The 24,582-nt window shown below is 31.5% G+C and overlaps 4 protein-coding genes across 4 annotated transcripts; 2 read left to right on the top strand and 2 right to left on the bottom strand.

Moving 5' to 3' along the window:
• Nucleotides 1–1,051: 1,051 nt before the first annotated feature.
• LOC8276610 (pentatricopeptide repeat-containing protein At5g42450, mitochondrial) lies at nt 1,052–3,045 on the bottom strand. Its single transcript, XM_002532958.4, has one exon. It carries the CDS (start codon nt 3,033–3,035, stop codon nt 1,476–1,478), a length of 1,560 nt encoding a protein of 519 aa, XP_002533004.1. The 5' UTR covers nt 3,036–3,045; the 3' UTR covers nt 1,052–1,475.
• Nucleotides 3,046–3,242: 197 nt separating this feature from the next.
• On the top strand, nt 3,243–7,014 carry LOC8276609 (diaminopimelate epimerase, chloroplastic). Its single transcript, XM_002532957.4, has 6 exons — nt 3,243–3,539; nt 3,894–4,370; nt 4,995–5,079; nt 5,912–5,971; nt 6,116–6,189; nt 6,595–7,014. Exons 1-6 carry the CDS (start codon nt 3,243–3,245, stop codon nt 6,709–6,711), a joined length of 1,110 nt encoding a protein of 369 aa, XP_002533003.1. The 3' UTR covers nt 6,712–7,014.
• Nucleotides 7,015–7,518: 504 nt separating this feature from the next.
• On the bottom strand, nt 7,519–9,874 carry LOC112536876 (vinorine synthase). Its single transcript, XM_025159773.2, has one exon. The coding sequence runs from the start codon at nt 9,158–9,160 to the stop codon at nt 7,745–7,747; it is 1,416 nt and encodes a 471-aa protein (XP_025015541.1). The 5' UTR covers nt 9,161–9,874; the 3' UTR covers nt 7,519–7,744.
• Nucleotides 9,875–16,976: 7,102 nt separating this feature from the next.
• LOC8276608 (kinesin-like protein KIN-5B) lies at nt 16,977–23,786 on the top strand. Its single transcript, XM_002532955.4, has 24 exons — nt 16,977–17,327; nt 17,413–17,640; nt 17,868–17,985; nt 18,069–18,224; nt 18,312–18,649; nt 18,751–18,889; nt 19,364–19,461; nt 19,543–19,699; nt 19,789–19,858; nt 19,956–20,032; nt 20,262–20,315; nt 20,406–20,486; nt 20,577–20,688; nt 20,774–20,860; nt 20,958–21,133; nt 21,220–21,381; nt 21,470–21,577; nt 21,670–21,828; nt 21,909–21,992; nt 22,095–22,300; nt 22,577–22,678; nt 22,760–22,869; nt 22,954–23,105; nt 23,299–23,786. Exons 2-24 carry the CDS (start codon nt 17,465–17,467, stop codon nt 23,509–23,511), a joined length of 3,135 nt encoding a protein of 1,044 aa, XP_002533001.1. The 5' UTR covers nt 16,977–17,327; nt 17,413–17,464; the 3' UTR covers nt 23,512–23,786.
• Nucleotides 23,787–24,582: the final 796 nt, after the last annotated feature.

Below are 24,582 nucleotides of genomic sequence, written 5' to 3' on the forward strand. Positions count from 1 at the left end.
AAAAAATTATTATTTATATTTTAAAAGCATCTCCGGAGATTTTTTTACTTCAGTTATATAATAAAAAAAATTTAATTAAAAAATTAAAATACTTATTTAAATTAATGTTTCTTTATAATTTTTATTCTTTATTTTACTTATATTTTTAAATGTTAATAATTTAATCTTACTCTTATCTTTTTTAAAATTTTGCCAATAATAAGATAAAAGAATAAAAATAACAATTAATAGAACAATAATTTCTAGTGTATTATTCAAGTTCTAATTTCTGCACTAAATGAGATTTCACAATTATATATAATTTCTGCACTAGATGAGATTTCACAATTATATCGAGTGTAAGAGTTGGATTACCTCCTATTATATAGCCCAGTTTCCATTGGACTCCCAACAAATTTAAATATTTCTGATGTATTAATTAAGATTATAATAAAAATAATTATTAAGATACTTTAACAATATCTTTTATATTAATCTGATTTCAAACCAATAGGACACTGGTTGATTTTAATAAAATTATATTCTCTTATATTCTATCAATCGTAGTTTGCTTATACAGATAACTTAATCTTTTTTCATGCTTATCACTATAGAATTTTAATTTTAATAATAGGATATCTTTTTCTTATTTCTCATTATATTTACTATTTATTTAATTTCTTAATATTTTTTTTCTTAAATTCAAAGCTATCGTGTCTGCTTCAACTTAAATATAATATGCATGATGTAGAATAGAGGAAACGGAAAGGTGTTTCAAAATAAAGGAAAGAGAATTGAAAGGAATGAAAAGAAATGTTTATTCATCTATATTTAGTTACGGATTAAATAATCATTATAAAAATAGGAAAAGAATTAATTAGATTTTGACTTTTTTTATTAAACTCATATAAATAAAAATAACAATTAATTAAATTTTAATATTTTTTATGAGTTTAAAACTTTTTACATATAATATTAGGGTGTAATCATTTCACCTTTTACAAATAAAATAAAAAAGAATCATTCGCCTTCTATTCCCTTTCCCTTCCGCGGAACTTTTAATAGCCAAATGTAATTAAAATCAATTCTTCTTTTATTTCCTTTCCTTACCTTTCGATTTTTCTCCGTCCATACATAATTGTAAGTTATTTACAAGTAGAATGGAGGATATCTCCGCAAAATCTGTAATGTGCCTGCCTTTTTAGCACGTACCATGATCTCTTGCCATGTTCAAAGCTTTTACAAGTGTTTTAAGTGACGTACCTTTGGACCCTTCCACGTTCATTTCAGCTGGCATAGCCATAGACCATGCTTAAAGTATCAATCCCCAGTCTTCAATGAAGTCAAGTAGACTCAGCAATCATCATCATCATAGTGCTTGAGAGAGAGGGAGTTTGAAGTAGATTTTGATCCCCTCTGAACGTTCAGAACTTCATTATAAAATTAAGTCACTTCCAACACTTGCCCCACATTAGAATCAATGACATGGATTCTTCTTAATACTCTATTGAAAATGTGATACCTTCTATCTCTCTCAATTGCTCAACACAAAATTTCAAGAAACTGTAAATTTCTTCCTTTTGATGATGGTTCTTGTCACTATTAAGGAAGACATGAATTTTGCTTCTAACTTCAATCCAACTACAACCTGGGATCCTCTTCAATCCCTTCTCCTTCATTTCTCTCCTTATTGTTGACACTTGCTGCCATCTGCCAGCAGCAGAATACGCATTTGACAGCATTACATATGATGAGACATCTTCAGGATCCAAAGCCAGAATCTTTTGTGCCGCTAAGTCGCTCAATTCTGCATTCGAGTGGATATGGCAGCCTCCAAGTAATGCTTTCCAGAAGCCAGTTCCTGGATCAAAAGGCAGATCATGAAGAAACTTTGCTGCTTCTTTCAAACGACCAAAACGAGAGAGTAAATCAACCATGCAGGCATAGTGCTCAGGTTTTAAAATGCCAGGCTCTTCTTGCCTCATTTGGTTGAAGTACATATAACCCTTTTCGACAAGACCAGCATGATTACAAGCGCATAAAAGCCCGAGAAGAGTAACACTATTAGGTCTCAGACCTGCGGCCCTCATCCTTTCAAAGAAGATCACAGCATCCTCTCCTCTTCCATTCTGCGCAAAACCGCATATCACAGCATTCCAAGATACAGTATTTCTATCAGGAAGTTCATTGAAAACCAAGAGACTATCTTCCATGCTTCCGCATTTTGCGTAAAAGCTAACTAAAGAATTGCAAACAAATACATCAGAGGTGCATAAGGACTTGACAGCACAAGCATGAAAACTTTTGCCCATTCCAAGTGAAGCCATATTCGCAGCTGAAGTAATGGCACAAGGAAATGTAGATTGGTTAGGCATGAAACCTTCTCTCAGCATCTCAATAAAAAGACTTACAGCCTCTTCATTGTGACCCATCTGGCTAAATCCACCAACCATTGCATTCCATGACACAACATTTCTTTCAGGCATCTCTTGAAAAAGCTGAAGAGCATCATCAATCTTCCCTTTCTTCAAGTATCCATGTATCAAAGTAGTGTAAGAGACAACATTAGGCTTCTGGATATCTTCAAAAGCATTTCGAGCTTCCTCAAATGAACACAACTTGGCATAGAAATCTAGCATTGCACTACCTACAAAAACAATAGTGTTAAGACCCATCTTCATCGTACGAGCATGCAACTGCTTCCCTAAATAAATGTTCTTCAGACCAGTGGAAGAGTGAATTACAGTAGCGAAAGTGAACTCATTAGGCTTAATATTCAACAAAAGCATTCTTGAGAAGAGGCACATGGCTTCTTCATAGCGGTGCTGCCTGGCAAACCGCCCAATTAAAGTTGTAACTGATAGAACATCTAATTCTGGCATTTCATCAAACAGTTCATCTACATCCATCCTTATGTTTGATTTTGAGCGACAAACTTTAATATCCACAGGCACAGGTGAACATTCTGCTTTATGGGCATGGCCACTAGCTAAACTGTGAATCTTTCTACGAACAATAGCAAGGGAAATAGGAAATCTAAATATACTGGGTTTCATCTGCGAGTTTCTCGGGCCTTTTGAGTTTCGGGCGGGTTTGAACACCAGACCCGCTTACTTGAATATATATTTTATATATATATTTTGGTCAGCAAGGTTCAAAATTGGAACTGTGTCGAATAAGACTTTTACCTCTACCGAACAAAAACCTAAACTGAGCCAATCTAACGTCAGACTGTCAAAAGAAACCTCTAACAGTTAGCAACCATGGCCGCCACTGTTTCAAGCGCTTTTACGCCGTCAACTCGACACCATTTAACCTCCGTCACTCGTTTTCGCTCTCTCTACTTATCTAATTCTATTTCTTTACCGAATTTTAAATCAAATTCTGTTAAACCACTAATTTCTTCAAAAAACCCTAATTTTCGCTTATTGTTAGTATCTGCTGCTTCTATGAGCGCCGAAGCACCCGAGAAAATCTCCACTGCTTCTTTTCTTGATCGCAGAGAAAGTGGTATTCATCACTTTGTCAAGTACCAAGGCCTTGGCAATGACTTCATTTTGGTATACTTTTAATTTTCCCTTTCTCTCTCTATCTTCTGTTTGGCTCCTAAGAAAATGTAATTAACTGCAAGAAAGACTCGGTTATATTTGTTATTGGCAACTGGTGACATATATCTGAAACCAGTTTCATAGTGCTTGGGTAGCCTAAGAATGCGATTCAATTGAATTCTATTAGTCAATTCTCATTTTTTGAAAAGAATAATAGTTGCAGGAATTCATTTCTTTTAACTTTAATAGAAGAAAACGGAAAAGCATTTTGAAGGAAACGAAATCATGCCTCAATTGACATTAATTTGATTGATCTTGCAAATGATTCAAGCTGTTTAACTTTCTTTTTTTAAAATTCTTGATTAGGTTGACAATAGGGATTCAACTGAACCTAGGATTACTCCAGAACAAGCAGTGAGGCTATGTGATAGGAACTTTGGAATTGGTGCTGATGGAGTGATTTTTGCGATGCCGGGGACAAATGGAACTGATTACAGCATGAGGATTTTTAATTCGGATGGTAGTGAGCCTGAGATGTGTGGTAATGGGGTTCGGTGCTTTGCTAGGTTTATTGCTGAGCTGGAAAATTTACAAGGGAAACAGAGTTTTACTATACATACTGGTGCTGGTTTAATTGTTCCTGAAATTCAGGAGGATGGAAAGGTGAAGGTTGATATGGGTGAGCCTATACTTAAAGCATCTGATGTGCCGACAAGATTGCGTGAGAATAAAGGTGATGCTGTTGTTAAAGCAAAATTGAATATAGATGGAGTAACTTGGAATGTTACTTGTGTTAGTATGGGAAATCCTCATTGTGTAACTTTTGGAAGCAATGAAAACCAGGTGTGTACTTTAGTCAATTCATTGAACATGTGATACGCTGTAGTTAATGGTGAAATGTATGTCTCTCTTAAATATTCTTTAAACCAATGTTTTTTTTCCATAAATTATTAATTAGTGGGGCTACACATACCAAATAAAAGTAATCTGTCATTAAGCTGCTATTTGATTTTATGATGTAAGACTAAGCTTTTAACAAGTTCTAACCTAGTAGATACTTATCATAAAATAGTTATAATCAACTGCTTGAAACATAAAGAGCTTGAAGTATGCTTTTCAATTATTTACAGCTTGATTGTATCTGATGGCATAACTGCATAAGCATGTAGGTGAAAAATAGCAAGAAGAGTTGAAAATGTAAAGTAGCTTATATACAGCATATTTAATCAACACTTTCATTTACTTTTGATTTTCTAAAGTGACACTACTCAATTTATGTATCTCTTGTACTGCCTTTTTAACTCTCTCCCAACAATATGCATTTTCTCATTATTTATGGTCAAACTGCCCTAATAAATAATATTCATTTTCTAGTTGACTCAATTGATTTGTTGCTGAGTTGTTGCTTTGACTTGGTCGTTTATTCTGTGCGTACTCTTACTTCTCTTTGTGCTTGCAACTGAACAGGACTTGCAGGTTGATAAATTAAATTTGGCTGAAATTGGCCCTAAGTTTGAACATCATGATGTGTTCCCAGCACGAACAAACACAGGTTAAGTTTTGTGTGATCACTGTGTTTCAACCAGAATATAAAACTTCCTATTCACTCATATTTCTTATGCATTGAAATGTTTGTTTTTGTGGTGGCACATCATAGGTTTTCTTCCTTATATATCACAAAAAGTGCATCTAGGATATCGATTTATCTTTAAAATTTCTGCTTTCTTTTACTTTGCATCCTAGCTTACTCTTTAAAGCGCAGTCAATTCTTATTATTATATTTGATGTTTGCGCATCCATCAAGAATATGGTTCACAAATAATTAATACCTTATATTATTCCTAGCTTTTGCAGAATGCTGCTATGAGCATTCTCATCTTGGATATTCTGTTATATTGTATTATTGTCAATCTAGTTCTCTATAAAATATGAGCCATTAGGAAATGGTAACCAGAGGGAACGAAGAAGAAAGAAAAGCTTGAAAGAAGGGTTTTGTGTGAAGAGTAACTGTATTGATTGATTGACTAGTAACAGAATAGTCCACACCTTAAATACAAGAATTATATAACTAGTTCTTAACAGTTTAGCCAACACTACGAGGAAACAAGTCCCTTACAAGATACGAGAGTAACAAATTACTAGCTACTCCCAACACGAGCAACCTACAGAGATTAAATTATCGGTTGCTTGGCTGGAAGACCTCTATTGAATTTGTAATTGTGAAACATGTGGCACATTAAAAATTATTATTACAGTCACCGCCTTGAACTTTTGGGTTCTTTCCTGCCGTCCATGCTGTTCTCTATTCTCTTAGCCACTTCTTGTTATCAAATATTTTATCGCTTGTTTATTCGCTTATTTAATTTTTTGAAATGGATATGCAGAGTTTGTGCAAGTTCACTCTCATTCACACCTCAAAATGCGTGTGTGGGAGCGTGGGGCAGGTTAGTTTCTACTATGCCACAAAAACCTATTTATCTTGGAGTTAACTTGCTTTGGGAGTAATGATTTAGTTATATGCAATTGGCATCTATTAATCCTTATTGACTGTTTGACTGGTGAGCTCAATCAGTTGCTTTGTACTGCAGGAGCAACATTGGCCTGTGGAACTGGGGCCTGTGCAACAGTAGTTGCTGCTGTTCTTGAGGGTCGTGCTGGCAGGGTAAGTTTACTATGTTGGAATGTTATAGCAAGTCTGATAGATTGAGCAGTGGAATGAATAACTATGCAAAACTGATGGAATTTTGTTAGTCAATTCACTATTTCAGGTTATTCATTTTCCAAAAGTTTAGCAGTTATTTAAAAAAAGAACAACCAAAATCCTTGAATTTTCATGAAAACATATATTACACCTTTTAAAAAAAATTATTTCTCTAAAATTGCATTTAGATTTGAACACTAAAAATCTGAAGTCTTCAGCATCTCTTCTATTCATCTTCATCCTCCTTTAAGGAGTCTTTCAGATGGCACAGGACACTGCCTGTTTTCAGATTTTGTTCAGCGTGTTCAACCATTTGATTTTGTGCTTGGTTGTTTTTTTTACAATTTGCCAACATCTGTGAAACAGAACTGCACAGTTGATCTACCCGGAGGACCATTAGAGATTGAATGGAAGGAGGAAGATAACCATGTATATATGACAGGCCCAGCTGAAGCAGTGTTTTATGGGGCGGTGGCCCTCTGATGTGTCAGTTGATGGAGATTCATGTATCCAACTAAAATGTTTCAGGATTGACTATCTTTGCAGTCTGGTTGAGTTGAGGGGGTTTTGTATGTACTCTCTATGCCAAGGTTTTGCATTGCCAGCAATACTGTTTTTTACTTTATATGTCTCACACACTTCTGTAACCACACAGAGTCTCAAGTTTGTAGTGATCTAAGGATCCTGCTTCATGTGATTGATTGCAAGAAATGGAAGGAATTAGCCTGAAAGGTCCAAAGGCCAATGACACTGGCAAATATTGGACATCGAGTCCCTTTAATACTATCTTGTCTACGAGTGAAGGTAGCATTGATTGAGTCCCTTTAAGCAGCAGCAGCTGCAGGTTTTATTAATTGAATTTAATTAAAGTAGTCTTCACTTCGGCAATGTAGGATAAAAGATTTTTGCTTTTAGGAATACTCAGCTTCATGTACACCACAAATTTCATTATTATTCGTCAACATGTATGTAAGCTTTCGTATGAATTTATTATGATCTCAAAGCTTTTCTTTTCATGCTGTCACTAAAAAATAGCACAATTAAATGTCTCTTATAATAATGTTGACAAAATTTATTAATAAATTAACATATATGCATATATCGCAAGGAATTGAGAATGAGAATTAATCAGATAGTAAATTAACAATGATAAAGGCAGGTCTAAATATAAGCAAAATTTAAGTACTTTAAGGAGAGGAATTTAAACCTATGACGTATTTTTTCATTAATCTTAAAATGCAATTATTCTTTCTTTCTTTAAGATAAACTATTTTCTGGGTGGAGCGAGGATTAAAATTAAATCAATTACTATTTAGAAAAAAAAACATTAAACATAAAATAAAAAACAGAATTAGCCATTCAGACAAACAATGCACCACGACACAACACCACTCAAACACTGGCACTGTTACAAGATTCACTTGAGACCTTGGCAGCAGTTGATTATTCTGCCCCAAGCACTAACATTGAAAAACACATGTTTCTCCGTAGTATATATTGCCCATGCATGTCTCCTTCATGGATGAGAAACAGGCAAGTCTCGTTTCAGAGGACTTGGATTAATGGAAGCATATGCAAGGAGCTTTTCATATTTCTCCATTAAAACTAAGTCTTCTTCATCCATAAATACCCATGCTTCAATTCCTCTCCCGCTTCTTGAATCCATAAGAACCATTGAATTCAAGAACTCATCATCAGGAGCGGAATTCAGGGGTACATCAACACAAGTCACCCATATAGGCTTTCCCCACCCAAAATCAACTTCATATAGGCCCAAGTTACACAAACTACTAACCATTACAAAATTCACACCATTGATAAATGACGAGCTGGTAAATTCTCTACTCGTCTCTTTGATCATCTCAGAAAGCTTTGAGAATGCTCCATCACTTTGTGTATTCTTCACAAAATTAGTGTTGATCTTCCTTACAGCTCCCCTCACTTTGGACACTAACCTAGTTAGTCTAGTATCCTCAGGGGAGGATAGACCAGATGCCATCCAAATAAAGTTTCCGAATAAACTTTCCGGTAGTGGTGGTATAGCTTTTCGCTTCCAACTCACAAGAAATGAGAACGCAAATGGCCTTTCAACACCTGATTTTGCCTGAAGGACAGCCGAGATGCATTCGAAAAGAAATGAAGAAACCGCCTCAATTCGTGTTGGGTTTTCCGCGCATGAATTGGTTGCCGCTTGGGTCTTAAGATCGGAAATACTCGAGGCGTCAAACACAAACGTTCTTGCAGCAAGCTTTCCTGTTTTGAGAAAGGGTCCATCGAAAGATGCCATAGTTGCGTCTCTTGGGAATGCATCATATTGTGGAAAAATAGATGCACCGTCATAACTGGGAGGTACGATTTCTTTAGTAGTGTTGCACATAGTGGCACTGGCAGCCCAAGCTTTTATAAATGAAGTCAACCCGGCTGCATCCATGATCATGTGTGAACCAAATAGGCCAATAGTGATGCTACCACATAGGAAGGTGGTTTCCTGGATCGTGACACCATATGATCCGGGGGATGATGACTCGTAGCAACTGGGCTGTCTTGGCAACAAGCTGTCCATCAAAGTGAGATGATCAGGTTGGTTAAGATATTCAGATAGAGGAATAGTAGCTCTGGCCTCGACATAATATACACCTTCATCATTACAATCAACGGAAAGATGGTCTTTAATCCTTCCGGCAAGTGGGTAATAATGTACTAAGGTTTCGGATAAAGATTGCTTAAGCTGTTGTGATCTTTTTGAGATGAAATCGTCACTGACAATGGGATTGGCAAGATCATAACGTGGGTTGGAATAGAAGAAGAGCAAGGGAATGTCGACACCATACATTAAAAATTGATCTATTAGAGAAATCTTGTAGGTTTTGAGGTGAGGAGGTGTTGATGAAAAGGGTTTGATGAATGTTTCAGAAATTTTATTAATCTCCATTTTGGCTTGCAGCTGCTACGTAGCTTAGCTTAGCTTAGCTTAGCTTATATATATATTACAAAGGTTTTTGCTGAAAATGAAAGCTCTCACTCAATTCGAGGCCAGGTGATGACTGATTTAACTGCAAAGGTTTATCAAAATCTATTTATAAATATTTAAAATATATAGAAGAAATGGAAGAAGGAAGCCATTCATTTCATAAGTGTCAGCTTCATCTTGACGCTCTTGTATTAAAAAAAAAAAAAAAGAATCGAAGAACCCTAGGTTACGTTAAAGGCACCTACATTATTATTTAAGCAAAAACTTGCTTAGAATATGTGGATGTCTGCATACAAATCATTAAGCAGCTGCCATAGATTTGCCAAATCTATATATAGATTTGGACGATAATTAAGTATGCAATTATTTATCATTCTAAGAAACAGTGTGCTCAATGAAGATAGAGAAGTCTTCGTGCATTCTTAACTAAGGTTAGTTTATACGTTATAATTAATAGACATCTTAAACTATGGCAGTAGTAGTTTTGGCTATAACCATACAGCGAGACTTTTTAGTTTATTTATACTTTTTTATGAAGTTGTGTTTAGATTTTATTACTTATATATGAAGAAATAACATTTCGAATTTTTTTTTTTGTTTTTTAGGCACACGACTATTATTCTTTTCATTATAAATAAAAGTCGAAATGAATTTATATAAAAATTTAATAGAATTTTTGATATTTTATAATTATTTGTTACATTTAGAATAGAAAATCTAAGATATTTTAAAGTTTTTTCCTTAATAAAATTTCTAACATTTTAAAATCTTATTAATATAATAAATATGAAAATTATTTTAATATATTTATTAATTGATCTATTAATCATATAAATTATTAATAGTATAAATATTATTGACAAATTATCTTTTAGGATTAGAAATCATTATATAATTAAAAACTAATTTATTAGTTAATATTTTAATTATATAATAAATAAAAAAATTATATGTCAGCATAATATTTATAAATAAAAAATGAGTATATATATCAAAAAAGTAATTTATTAATTCTATATATAATTAAAATACTACTCTTTCAAAATTAAAAATCATTGTATAACTAGAAAATTAATTTATTAATTAAAAATAATATTTAGAATATAATTTAAATATTTTTATTTTAAAATTAAAATTAATTATTTAATTAAAAAATAATTTATTAATTAATAAATTAATACAAAAAGCTATATAATTAGACATCAATTAAATCTTATATGTCAAAAGTAAATATATATGTCAATAAAAAATAATTTTATATGTTAAAATAATAATACATATTAAAAAAGAATTATATGTCAGATTTTATACTCTTTAGGTTTTTTTCTTTATATTTCTTTTTTATTTTAGCTCTTCTAAATATTATATTATTTTTCTATGTTTTATTCACTCTTTGAAACAGGTATGGTATTTTATTTGATCTTCTTTAATATTTCTGAATCTACTACTTATTATAATTATAATAATTGATTCCAATTGCCCACCAAATTATAAATTTACTAGTAATATTATATCCATATTAGGTAAACATTTTGAATTTTGGTATATATATCGATGTTGATGTGTGGTTTACAATATTTATTTTTTACCAAATTCAATTATTTCTCATGAACATATAAAATAGGCAAAATTTATATTTTGATCCATTTACTTTTCGTGTTTGTTTCAAGTAGTCCATATAAATCAATTGCGTCTTGAATATGTTTCCTAAAGTTGCTAATGGTACTAGTAAAATATTTTCCATATGGTATTTTAAATATGTTTTCCTACTCATCATATAACTGAATAATGGGGTTGGCTATTTTGATGTCTAGGATTCCAACATAAAAAAGAAAATATTAGTGTTTCAAAATCATAACTCATTGTCCTACAATTCTTTCTTTTACATCTTGAACAACTTCTTTTCATCTTTACATAGAAAACAAGACTGAAGAGAGTAATGTCATCTTTGAGGGATTTAGTCTTCTTTCTCTATTTTCTGATAACATTAGCCTCTTCAAAGAAGAAAGAAAAAGAAAAATCAATGGTGCCCAATGAAATATATTTTTTCCAATTTATATCATCTCTTGAGATGCCTTGCAAGAATTGCAGCCTTGACAGTGGTGGTGCTGACATTTGCTTTTCTTGCCCATGCCAACTATTCTTTTCTTTCGATGTTGTTGTTGTTTTTGTTGCCTAAATTGTGCCTCCATTTCCCTATGGTGTTTATTGATTTTCTCAATCTATTCATGCAATTTTGAGATAAGATCTATTAAATTTATGAGAACCCATAAATGAATAAGGTGAAGTTAGGAGTATTTTAGCTTTTGGGTATTTGATTTTCTTGAATAAGATTTGTCTTGATTGTTAAATGAAAGAATCAAGAACAAAATTCTGTTCTTTAAGTCGAATGAAAGATAGAACATTAACGAAGAGAATTTTGAATAAGAAATATATGAATCTCTCAAATTATTGAAATTTGGTTTTGCAAGTAAAAAGAAAAATTAGGGTGAAGAGAACTAACAATGGTTTTACAGATATTGCTTCCATTTCTTTAAACTGTTGTAGAGAGATAGAGCAAAAGTGATCTAAGGTTGAAGTGAATAGCTAAACTATGTGTTCTAAGTATCTCTCATAGTCAGCATCCATACTGATAATTTTATTAATCCATACACACGTTTAATAGTGTATGCGATATACACACATACGTCTGTTCAATTAAAGATATAATAATTATAAAAATAAAAGTCTAAAGACTACTTAAGACGCAATTAATATATAAAGGACTACTTGAAATGAACACAAAAAAATAGAAAAATCAAAATACGGGTTTCGCCGATAAAATATCATATCAATTATCTATTATCTGCTTAACTTTTTCTGCAACGTCACTAGAGATAGCATAACCATTTTACTATTAATATTTATTAGGGTTGTCTACACAAATCAACTTTTTAAAGCAAGTTAATAACATTTTTATCTTAAACAAATTCACAAAAATCCATTTTAAGCTGATTTTTTTGCAAAAATATGCTTTTAGTTTTTCAACTCCATTTCTCGTGTTGTTCTCAACGCTAGCATTTCCATTTCAAGTGCTTTTGTTGTACCACATGTATTGTCCTAGAGAAAATATTTTTTGGCTTTTTTTTTTCTCACATTTTTTTCTTTACTTATTGATTTTTAAATTTTAAAAGTTATTATCTATATTATCAATGTAATTATATTTTCTTTTTCAATTAGCCGATATTTTTAGTTAACTAAAAGATACCCTTGAAATCTTGAAGCTCTAAAATTGCTACGGTAACATGTTTTAACCACTATTTTATTTTGAAATGCTTTTAATAACTTACTTAATTATTAAATTAAAATTTTAAATAAATATCTTTCCAAATTAAAATATTATATTTGAATAAATGGTGACACATATTTTTTTATTTTTCAAAAAATATGATAGCCTTTACAGTAACTAATCATTTCTATTTCTTTATAAATTTAATTATTTATTACATTTTAATTTATAAATTATATTTATCATAAATTTTTATGAGGTTTTCATATTTTTCTATAAATGAAATATTAAATATCTTGAAATAATAAATATTTTAAAATATAAGATTAATATATTGATATATTCACAATTACTTTTCTTTTTGATAATTTTTTTTCAGTTAGTTATATAAAATTGATTATATTATTTTATAATTTCTCTGTGGTTATTGTTTTATCTTCTTTAATCTAATAGAATGAGAATTTATGCGTATCACTTTTTAATTACAATCATTACTTTGATATTTCTTTTCTATCTTTAAATATTTTTTACATCAATAAAACAAATAAAAAAAATATAATCAAGCACAAAACTAGTAAATTTAAACATTAGAAAATAATTCTTCAACAAAAAAATTAACTTTTTATATTTTAGATCTTCTTCAACATGTAAATGACAATTAAAAGAACTTAAAAATATATTTTCGAAAAAAAAATTAATTTATAATATTCTAGGTTATTTTCAATAGGTAAATAACAGTTCAAGTAAATAAATTAAAGACATGTCTTCATATATCTAAAAATCAATTAAACATTAATCAAACAATAATCAAATATCAATAAAATTATTTTATGACATAAAAAATTAAAATAAACAAAAAAATTGAAATAAAAAATTTATAATGGAACTCTAAATATTATGCATAAATTAGAAGACTCCTATATATATATATATATATATATATATATATATATATATATATATATTTATTTATTTATTTATAAACCAAAATAATTTTTTATAAAAAATTTAAAAAAGATGAACTTTTAATAAAAAAGAAAATCCAAAAAATTTTAAGAAAATCAAAATGACTGTATATTTTTCTTTTATATAATAAAAAGAACTGAAATGAGAAAGATCAAAGAAAGAAAAGAAAAGAAAAAAGAGGTTGAGACTCTCAAGAAAAATAATAACAGTTTAAGAAAAGAAATTGAAAACAATTCTTCGTAGATATGAAAATCAACCAAATATAAACAAAATATCAATTAAACATCAACAAAAGATCAACTAAACATCAACCAAATATCAATAAAATTATTAAAAATAACTAGTTCTACAACACAAAAAGCATTTAATTTGATTTTTTTTTCATGTTTCTACAATGTGTTATTTTGGATCAATTTTCTTTTTTTTTCTTTGTAAGAAAAATAAAAAAGACCAATCAACTTGTTAATGCAACCTATTATTTTTTTTGATTTTTTATATAATATATATTAACGAAAAAGAAAATAGATTATTTGAGGTTGCTTATGTGGATGTATATATATATTAAATATGATTGGATTCTTATTATGTATTATAATAATATATATTTTTATTTTATTGAAGTATTACTTTTAAGGGTAAAATAATATAATATTATCAAAAAATTACTACACAGTTAAAAAATGTGGTTAGTTGAGATATATACATTAAATTAAAATTTAGAGATGGAACAACTAAAACAGATTCTAAATTTAGGTTATAAAGTGAGAATGACGCTTTACTAGTAACAATAGCTTTTATACCATTGGTTGTAGACACAATGAATTGTTCGATTGGTTTTAGTTCAGTATGTGAGTTAAAAGACACATGATCAGTTGATCTAGAATCAATAATCCATGTATACGACCTAACAGTAGCAGAATTACAAAAAGAGTTACATAGGAGTTTTGAGGATATATGTAAAGCAATAACATATGGTGAGGAAGGTTGCTCGGCTACAACTGTCGATACTGATGCAGTTTTTTCATTTTTTGACTTTCGTTTTGGGACTTTAGAAGGACCATACCATTTAGGATATTTAATCAGGTCATAACATCTGCTTTGAATATGTCTGTTGCACCATAATTGCTTTATTGAATTGGTATGTTTATTACCAATATCAAAGCTCCGAGTTGCATTTTGCTGAGCAGACGAGTTAGTTCATTTGGCAAGCAATACAATTGATTCCAAGGAAGCCTGTTTTCCAGTCGAGATTTTTTTTTTCAATTTTCTTCTCAGTAAACATATATATATGTTTGTTCAAGGTCCAAACTCGGATCTATTCAAAGGATTTCTCCTCTCACTTCTTCAAACTCAGTATCAAGTCTGTTTAAGAATATGTGAATTCTCAACTATTCGCGGTTGCTTTATACATAGTGACATCCTTATGATCTTTCAAAGTTCCTAGAATATCTCAATCAGCTCGCTACAGTAGGTCGGAAGAGATCTTTTCATGATTTTTGGTGTCATTTATGTGAGTAACCAACTTTAAACTTTCTGATTTTTAGCATACCACTTGGAGTAAGAAGGATTAGTTAATTCGATTTGAGGAGAACCTCCCATAATATAATATAATTTCTAACGCCAGTGATATGCATTTTCATGATTTGAGACCAAGTGTCGCAATTGGTTTCGGTAAGGGTTGTTCTAACTTTAAAGCGAGAGTTTTCAGAGGAAACGTGAATAATTTATAATGATGGTATAATGGTTGATTTAGTGGGGGTTTCAGATGGAGAGGAAGATATTTTTCTTAATGGAGACTTTACCCAACCTACTTTGATATCATGAAAAAACTTGATTCAATCTATTTTTTCTTATTGAATTACTTATATGTATAAGGACTTATATAGACTCTTCTTTACAAGACTCCTATTTCAATACAAATCAGGAAAAAAATATTCCTAAAGAATATGAACATATATGGTATGAGATAATACAACAGATATATATTGTTTAAGAGACAAATAAGAAATCAAATATTCTACAATAAAAAAATTCAAATAATTTATCAATATTAAGGTTTACTTAATTAAGTGGATAGTTTAGTCATTTTGATATTGGTTAGAATTAAGTCTAATTTTGTAATCTCTGTATTGATCTGATTTATTAATTTTTCAATTTTCTATCGAGATAGATTTTTAATTCCTTAATTTCTCAGCTTTCTTAATGACTATCCAATCTCGATAGCCTGGTGTAGTGGTATATTTAATATCTATGTTTCAAATTAATTTTATATTTTAAAGGGAGAATGATAATTTAAGTGGCAACTGTGTAGCAAAAATCAAATATGCATTTAATGCGTAGTGTGACATCCTTACTAAAGAGTAGAAATATATTAATTTATAAATACTAAAATCTAATTTACCAAATGACTAGTTTTAATCATTTTGGTATTAACATACTTTATTCTACACTTTTTTATTTAAATCCTTCATTAATTAATTATTTAAATTTTAATTTATGAATGTTTTATCTAACAATATTAATTTAAAATTTCCCTCAAACTGAATTAACATATTAATTAGTATTTCTATTTTTGTTTATAAAGAAAAAAGAGCAAATAACTTTTAAATCAATAATTAAATAAAAATATTTTAAAGTTTATTTTATTTTTTTACAAAAAATATTTTATTAAGAGGATATTAATTTTATTTTGGAATAAAAATTTCTATATTTATTGCTTTACACCTTTCCTAATCTTCCAATGCCTTTTTTCATACACATTACTTTTCCCGCAAAACAAAAAGGCATAAATTTGTAAGAAAGTAAAATAAGAGGTATTTTTATAATTATTTTTTAAAAAAATTATGGGATGTAAATTTTCTTTTTTAAAACTTTATATATATATATATATATATATATATATATATATATATATATATATCACTTATGGGATTAATTATTATTAAATCCTGAATTTTATATATTTTAACAATTTTATCTAATTATTTCAAAATTTGAAAATAAAATATTTAGTTTTTAATTTATTTTAAGAATTTTTTAAGAAATAATTTTAATAATTTCATGATTAAAAAGACGACATTTGACAAGTCGAATGTGCTTATTAAAAAAATTTAAAAATCAATAAAAAATCTATCATAAATTTAATAATTTAACCACTAAAAGTCTTATAAACATACATTCTTTTACACTTTTTGCATCTAATTATGTCAAGTTTTTGCCCATTCTCAATTTTTTATTTTTAATAAGTATAATCGATTTATAACGTTATTTTTATTATTGTAAAATTATAAAAATTATTAACGAAAGTATTTTTAAAAGTAAAATAGAAGTATAAATATTTATGTTAAAATTCTAAAAGAATTAAATAAATTTGTTAAAAAAATGAATTTAATCTAAAATTGCAACAATACATATGCTGAGTTTAGATAAAATTATGAACAACAAAATTTAGGAATGCCATAGCTCTAGCCAAAGCCAAAATTTAGGAATGCATATACTTTTATCTCTTTTTTTTTTTTTTCGGAATATATAATGCAATTTGGTGAAGCGGCCGGTTTGAATTTTATTAAGCACGGGACCCACTTTTCAAAAACTTTCCAGGAACCGCCAATGTCCTCAACGGTTCTCTTCTACAGTTCTACGCCTATTTACAATTTCACATCCGCATATATAAAAACGGCTACTAGCCGTTAGAGAACATCAAAAGTCCGTCATTTTCAAAAACGCAATAGGATACAGTAGCACATCTTTTTTTTTTCTTCTTAATTTGAAAGAAAGGCTCTTTCCAATTCCCTCTTTCTTTCTCCAGATTCAGATTCAGATTCAATCGATCGCATCAAAGATATCAACAAAAAGGGAACAAATTAAAGTCACTAATTAATCTGAAATTAATCAGTAAGTGCAATTTTTTTTTCCGGCTTTTTAGTGCTCTCGAAATTATACTGTATTCTTGAACTAATAATTTGTGTTGCTCATGTAGGTTTCTAAAGCTTAATTTTCTACATTGGTTTTATTAAAGATAAAATAAAATTATGTCATTGACTCCAGATCAGTTTAGGAAAGTAGGGTTAGGGGTAATCCCATCTCCATCTCCTTTCCTTACGCCTCGGCCGGAGAGGCGTCGCACAGATCCAAGGATAGCAGAGTTGAGTTCTAACCGTCATGATAGAGACAGAGAGGTTAATGTTCAAGTTCTTCTCAGATGCAGGTGTGTTTTCTGTCTTTTTTATTTTTAAATTTCTTTTTTACTCGTTGATGTTCATTGTCAAGTACATAACTTGGTCTAGATTCAAGTTTGTGAAAGTTGAGTGGTTGTTTTTGTCAGATAAGCTAAATTAAAGCTTACTTTACAAATTTTAATAATACCCATTTAATTTTTTTTTAAAAAAAATACCCAATTAACTAAGTATCCTTCGTTGCTATCTCCAATATCAGGCCACTGAGTGATGAAGAGCAAAGGACGAACGTTCCAAAAGTGATATCATGCAATGACCATAAAAGAGAAGTCACTGTTTTGCAAAAGCAAGTGGACAGGGTCTTCACTTTTGACAAAGTAATAATTTTTAATCTCTGACCATCTGGGAAGATTGATTCTTCTGTGTTTCTTCATCGATTCTTAAATAAAATGTTGGGCAGGTTTTTGGTCCTAAAGCACAGCAGAGATCAATATATGACCAAGCCATCGCACCAATTGTCAATGAAGTTCTTGATGGTTTTAATTGCACAGTCTTTGCATATGGACAGACGGGCACTGGAAAGACCTACACAATGGAGGGTGGAATGAGAAATAAGGTAAAGGATGTTATGTTTTGGTTGTAGCCATGTTCTTCTTTTGTGATTGTTGCTGTAATTACATATTTCTCATTTGCTTTGACGTAGGGTGGGGATTTGCCTGCTGAGGCCGGTGTTATTCCACGAGCAGTTCGCCAAATTTTTGATACACTGGAGGCTCAAAATGCTGACTATAGTATGAAAGTAACATTTTTGGAACTGTATAATGAAGAAATAACCGATCTACTAGCTCCAGATGACAATGTGAGATGTATAGAAGAGAGACAGAAGAAACCCATTTCTTTAATGGAGGATGGAAAGGGTTGTGTGGTTGTAAGAGGCCTTGAAGAAGAGGCTGTTTATAGTGCTAACGAAATTTACTCTCTCTTAGAGCGAGGAGCAGCTAAAAGGCGCACAGCAGATACTTTGTTAAACAAGCGGAGCAGGTTGTTTTCATCTACATTTACTTGATAACCTTACCAATGATGTTGAATTAAGGATAAAAGAGGGTAGTTTACTAAAATCCTAATATTTATTCCTCTTGCAGTCGATCTCATTCTGTTTTTTCCATTACTGTGTATATAAAAGAAGCCACTATTGGAGATGAGGAACTTATTAAATGTGGCAAGCTTAATCTTGTTGATTTGGCAGGATCAGAGAATATATCTCGTTCAGGTGCAAGAGAGGTACTAAGACAGATTTTCTGTTGCATCCCCCCTATTTTCTTTTTCAATTAGCTAATGCTTCGATTACAATTTCTACTTGGAGGTGTTCAAACACTTCCACTTCATGATAAATCTGAGTTGCTTTTGTCAGTTATATTTCAAAGTTCCTGCATAGCAGATTTTGCAAGCATATTTAACTTTAACATTTGGCGAAGTGGATGTAGTCTCTGGATGCATAGTTTAACACAACCATATCCTTAAAGTAAAAAATAAAGCCTTGATATTTAGTTGAATATATATTTAAAGTTAAAGGTGAACAAGCATTGTCAATCTGCTATTTTAGATGGAGGTAGGTACTCCTTTCTTTTTTAACTTTCAAAATATTTTGGTCTGAATCGCCAAGTGTTAACTTCTTATCTTTGCCATACGGCCCTGTAATGTTGGCTTAGTTTGAAGCAGCTATCATAATTTGCTTAACTTTTAATCGAATTGCAGGGACGTGCAAGAGAAGCAGGGGAAATTAACAAGAGCTTACTAACACTAGGCCGTGTCATAAATGCACTTGTGGAACATTCAGCCCATATACCTTACAGGTGAGAACTAGTACTTTTCTAATATCAGTTATTGTATTATTATTTGCAACTCCATTTGTAAATTGCTTTTTATGAATGCAGGGATAGTAAGTTGACAAGGCTATTAAGAGATTCCTTGGGAGGAAAGACAAAGACTTGCATAATAGCTACAATTTCTCCTTCTGCTCATTCTTTGGAAGAAACATTAAGCACACTAGACTATGCTTACCGTGCTAAATACATTAAAAACAAACCAGAGGTTTGTCTTGCCTCTTTTAAATAAGGCCTAATTTTGGTTTGCTTTCATATTAATCGCTTTGAGCTAATGACAGAACTCATCTAATGCAGGCAAACCATAAAATGTCCAAAGCTATATTGCTCAAGGATCTGTACTTAGAAATTGAGAAAATGAAAGAAGGTGTGGAGATGAACCTGCCACCGTAGATTGTTTTGTATGATAGTAAAGATTAGAAAAATTACAAATGAGAGTTTTGATCACAGTTATATTTATGCAGATGTCAGAGCAGCAAGGGAAAAGAATGGTGTTTATGTTCCACATGACAGATATGTCCAGGACGAAGCCGAAAAGAAGGTGAAAATTACAATGAAATTCTGCATTTTACTTCTTTCTTATGCACATGTTTAATTGTATTTTTTAACATTTCTCCACCACTATAAAGAGAAGAACTCCTCGCCAGGCGGCTTAAGTACAGTACTACCAAATCTGAAATTCATAGATCCATCTTGTCAAAATAAATGCATGTTTAGGTTATGAGTTTCCTGGATGATTATCAAAACAAGTGCTTTGCAACCACCTGCAGGCTAGGACTGAGAAGATAGAGCAGTTGGAGAATGATCTCAACCTCAGTGAGAAGGTACAACAATTTGTGTTTACTTTTCTTTTTATGTGATAATGTTGTTGTAGCAGTAGTGCCCAGTTGATTTGGATTTGCCCCTTAATGCAGGAAGTAGATAAGTTCCGTGAGCTTTATCTCACTGAGCAGGAGCAGAAACTTGATATACAGAGTGATCTCAAGGAATGCAAGGTAACCATGTCATTTGAAAAATTGGTTTGTTTCATTAAGCTTCTTCCAGACATGCATATCTGATCTCAATTTTCATTTTTGTTTTTTCAGTTAAATCTGGAGAAGAGTAAAAAGGAATTGTCTGATCTTCAAGAAAACCATAGAATAGCTATCTCAACACTAAAGATAAAGGAATTTATCATCTCCAAACTGTTATGCTCAGGTAAATCTACTGATGAACCCTTTTCGAAATACTTGCCTTATTTACATGTCCATCTTGTGCATGACATCAATCAGTGGACAAACAGAAAATTCCTTGATTGAACGGGCAAAGGTGCTGCGAACTGATTTGCAAACTGCCTCAGAGGACATAACTTCTCTATTTGCAAAATTAGGTATCAATAACTCTTCCAAACCTGTTGAAAAGTGTAACAAGGAACTGAAAGAAGTCCTAACTTATGCTTTCCTGTTAAATTTTTTCGCTCCCAACAGATCAGAAAGACAAGATTGAAGCTGAAAATCAAAGGCAGATATTGATATTTGGTTCTCATCTCGACCAGAGTTTAAAAGACCTGCATAAAACCATTCTTATGTCAGTCTCTCAACAACAGCAACAAATAAGATTCATGGAAGAACATTCCCAATCATTCCTTGCTAGCAAATGTGATGTAAGAGAAAATTTCTGCCATTTATCTCTGTTTGCTTCATATCTACAGGCGGAACTCATCTTTATTATAATCCATCACAACTACAGGCAACAGAAATTTTGGAATCAAGGATTAAGAAAATGACAGAGACACATACCTCAGGAGTTGCAGCTCTGAAGGAGCTCGCCAACACGTTGCAAAGGAAAGCTTGCTCTGACCTGGAGCATATAAATGCTACAATCTCATCTCAAACTACGGCCATTGAGCATGTATGTGATCACAGGAGCAGAGATTCTTTTCTAAAAAATTGATTGTGGTTGTCATGAATTCAGAATGATCATGTCCTTGTCTTGACAGTTTCTTGCCACTGCTGTTCTGGAGGCCAAGGAGGTTATTCGGGATGTCCATAATTTACTTCATGAGCAGAAACAGCTGTTAACTCTATCTGCTCGACAACAGGAGGAGGTAGCTTATATTTGGTTTTCTTTTTTCTTAATGTTTTCTTTCTTCTTTCACTTGAAATTTTATTGAACTACTTTTATCTGTGCAAATAATAGGGACTAAAGCGAACTATGACTTCTTCCCAAGTAATTTCAAAGGCAGCAGTGAATTTTTTCTGTGATCTCCATCATCAGGCATCCAACGTTATTACAGCTCTTCAAGAAAGCCAAATCAAGAAAAGCCACCAGTTAGCTGATTTTGAGAAGTCATTTAAAGTAAGCAATTTTTTGGCGAGACATGTATGATGATATTGAGAGCTCAAAAGTTGATAAACTCATTTACTTTTGTGAAACAGGAAGAGGCCGCCAGGGAGGAAAAACAAGCACTGGCGAGTATTGCAGAAATATTAGCAACATTGACTTCTAGAAGAACAGCAGTGGTGAGTCGGTCGGTCAATCATCTTTCAGCTATGTCTGGAGTTTGAACATTTCGGGTATTCTATGCTTGACAGTTTAAAATCATGTGTTTATTATTATATTAGGTCTCAGAGGCTTCGAGGAACATCCATGACCTGAACTTACAAGAGAATAATAGATTTCAGAAAGACATGTCCAGCATGCAGCAGGTTTCCACTGATGCTAAGGAAGAAATAAATCGATATGTAGAACAAGTAGAAAGACATTTCATGGAAGACACATTCTCCGTGGCTGAATCAAGAGTTATTATAGAAAATGTTCTCCATGAATGGTATGCTTTTCTGCTGTTTGAATTAGTAGAAGGATATGACTTTATATGTGGCACGAGAAGGCAGAAGGCCGGTGCCTTTTTTCATCTCCAAAAACGAATAATTTTCCAGCTAAAATAGCTTTTCCTGCTGGCTGCAGCTATAGCACAAATCATAATCTACTTTTATTTGAATAGCAGGGAAATGCATTTGGGGCTCTGCTTTTAATCACACATTATAAAGAAATTCCCATTTCTATTATCACTATTGAATGTAAGTTTGCATCTTTTCAAATGTAGCACAAAGAGGGTGGACGACTCTTGGCAAAAGTGGGAGAATGCCCAATCATACATAAGTAATCTCAATAAGAGCAACCTTCTGGAGATAGAATCTACTTTGAAGTAAGCCCTTCTATGCCTTTCCATTGGGTTCCTGCTTCTCAGAAATTTTATCACCATAAGCTAACTATGTATCTGCTGCAGGGAAAATATCAATGCAAATCATGTTTCACATGAAGAATTTTTATCTGCATCCTCTGCCAAGGATGCAGATTTCGATTATAGAACTTGCGATGTGATGACTGCTGTTGAAGGTAATCATAACTTTCTGCATTGTATACAAAATTCCTTGTGAAGTTTGCGCTATTGTTAATCCTTTGTGGAACTGGTACTGCTAGATTCATTGATGCGGGACCGAGAAAGTAAGAAAGAAATTGAATCTATTAGTACCCAGTGCTTGGATCAACTCAAGTCAATACAAGAGAACCATGGTCAAAGCATCGCAAATATCAGAAGCAAAGCAGAAAAGTCTCTGACAAAAGATTATTTGGTGAGCTGTCTTCATTATTGCATTGGCTACCCTTTTATGTTTACAATAAGCCCACACTTGATCAGTAAAGCCCTAGCAATTGTCAGGTCTTACAGTTGACATTAGCAGTTGTCAATAAAGCAAACATATTAGAACCATGGACATTGCTGCAGCAATTTCTAAATGGATAGAGTTTGTTCAATTTTGTGAACAGGTTGATCAGCAAACCTGCGAAACACTTCAAAGACGGGTTATATCAGTTCCCAGCTTGGCATCCATTGAAGAGATGAGAATAGGTGCGTATGAAAATCTGAAAGAAGATAATAAAAATTTGGAGAACAGATCAAAATGGGGCCAGAATGAGAGCAAAACTTTGCTGCAAGCAGCAGCATCGCCTAATAGACCTCCCTTTGCTGATGTCAACTAAAAGTGAGATATCTCATTAGGAAAGCCAGGGTTTCCACTTTTAATGGAAGCCCGAGCAATAATCAATTATGCTGAGTATTTGTGGTGAATGGAGATGCTCATCGACTGATGAGTGCCCACTCCATCATTGATCCTGCTTTGCTCATCCTGAAACGTAGATTTGTTTGCTCATCTAGAAATCTCGTTTAGTTTGTTAACGAGAGACATTCCTATGAGACAAACTTAAAGTTGAAACTCTCATTAAAATTCGACTGAGCATGGATATTTTTGGCCCAACATCTTTTGTAAAAATTGATTATATTTTATTTATTATATTTTAAAATGATAATTATAATAATAAATTAAACCCTAATACTAAAATTTAAATAATTAGACTTATTCTACAGTTTTAATAACATAATCATATTTGAATATGAACTTATTATTGGACTTGTAAATTGAAGAAGAATTTATTGAAGAAAGTTTCCAATTTTGAAGATTTCACTCAATATTTTCTAGTAATAATATTTATTTATTTTTTGCTTTTCTTTTAGTCTCACTAGAGCTAGTTGAACTATCAGTAAAACTACAAAAAGTCTCAAATATTTTATCCATAACCAGATTCAAAATTGTTGTCAATGATTTACTCCTAAATCCACACAGACCTTCCTTAGCTTAATAGAATAACGATGGAAATGCGACTTAAGATTTAACTTGAATTTAATCAGGATAAAATACTTAATGGTAGGCTCTAATACTAATAGAGGAAGCTAGCGCAAAAAGTGTAAGAAAATCAAGAAGTCTCAGGAATTATTCTTTATAAAGCAGTTATTAAATTGTTTAGAATAAACAAATTATTTTCTATTTCTTTAAGATTCAAATAAATTTTTGGGTTATTATAATAATAATTATATATAAAAACCTTCCTTATTGGACTAATTGTCCTCTTAATTGAATTAAGCTTTTCTTCTCTCCCTAATATATTAAATCCAAACTTTTCAATAAATTTCTCTTTGACCGTAACCATGAAGAATGCATAAGAAATGAGATAGAAAAATTACAACGGTATTATTTAACACAATCACTGATCTGA

The sequence above is a fragment of the Ricinus communis genome, chromosome 10 (genome assembly GCF_019578655.1).
Source record: "Ricinus communis isolate WT05 ecotype wild-type chromosome 10, ASM1957865v1, whole genome shotgun sequence".
NCBI lineage: Eukaryota > Viridiplantae > Streptophyta > Magnoliopsida > Malpighiales > Euphorbiaceae > Ricinus > Ricinus communis.

Bases quoted from the DNA above. Each gene is read 5' to 3' on its own strand.
- LOC8276610 (XM_002532958.4), bottom strand. From the start codon at position 3,035: ATGAAACCCAGTATATTTAGATTTCCTATTTCCCTTGCTATTGTTCGT.
- LOC8276609 (XM_002532957.4), top strand. From the start codon at position 3,243: ATGGCCGCCACTGTTTCAAGCGCTTTTACGCCGTCAACTCGACACCAT. The intron at 5,972-6,115 runs GTTAGTTTCTAC...TTTGTACTGCAG, and splicing joins TGTGTGGGAGCGTGGGGCAG to GAGCAACATTGGCCTGTGGA. The intron at 6,190-6,594 runs GTAAGTTTACTA...TCTGTGAAACAG, and splicing joins TTGAGGGTCGTGCTGGCAGG to AACTGCACAGTTGATCTACC.
- LOC112536876 (XM_025159773.2), bottom strand. From the start codon at position 9,160: ATGGAGATTAATAAAATTTCTGAAACATTCATCAAACCCTTTTCATCA.
- LOC8276608 (XM_002532955.4), top strand. From the start codon at position 17,465: ATGTCATTGACTCCAGATCAGTTTAGGAAAGTAGGGTTAGGGGTAATC. The intron at 19,859-19,955 runs GTGTGGAGATGA...ATATTTATGCAG, and splicing joins AATTGAGAAAATGAAAGAAG to ATGTCAGAGCAGCAAGGGAA. The intron at 21,829-21,908 runs GTAAGCAATTTT...TTTGTGAAACAG, and splicing joins ATTTTGAGAAGTCATTTAAA to GAAGAGGCCGCCAGGGAGGA.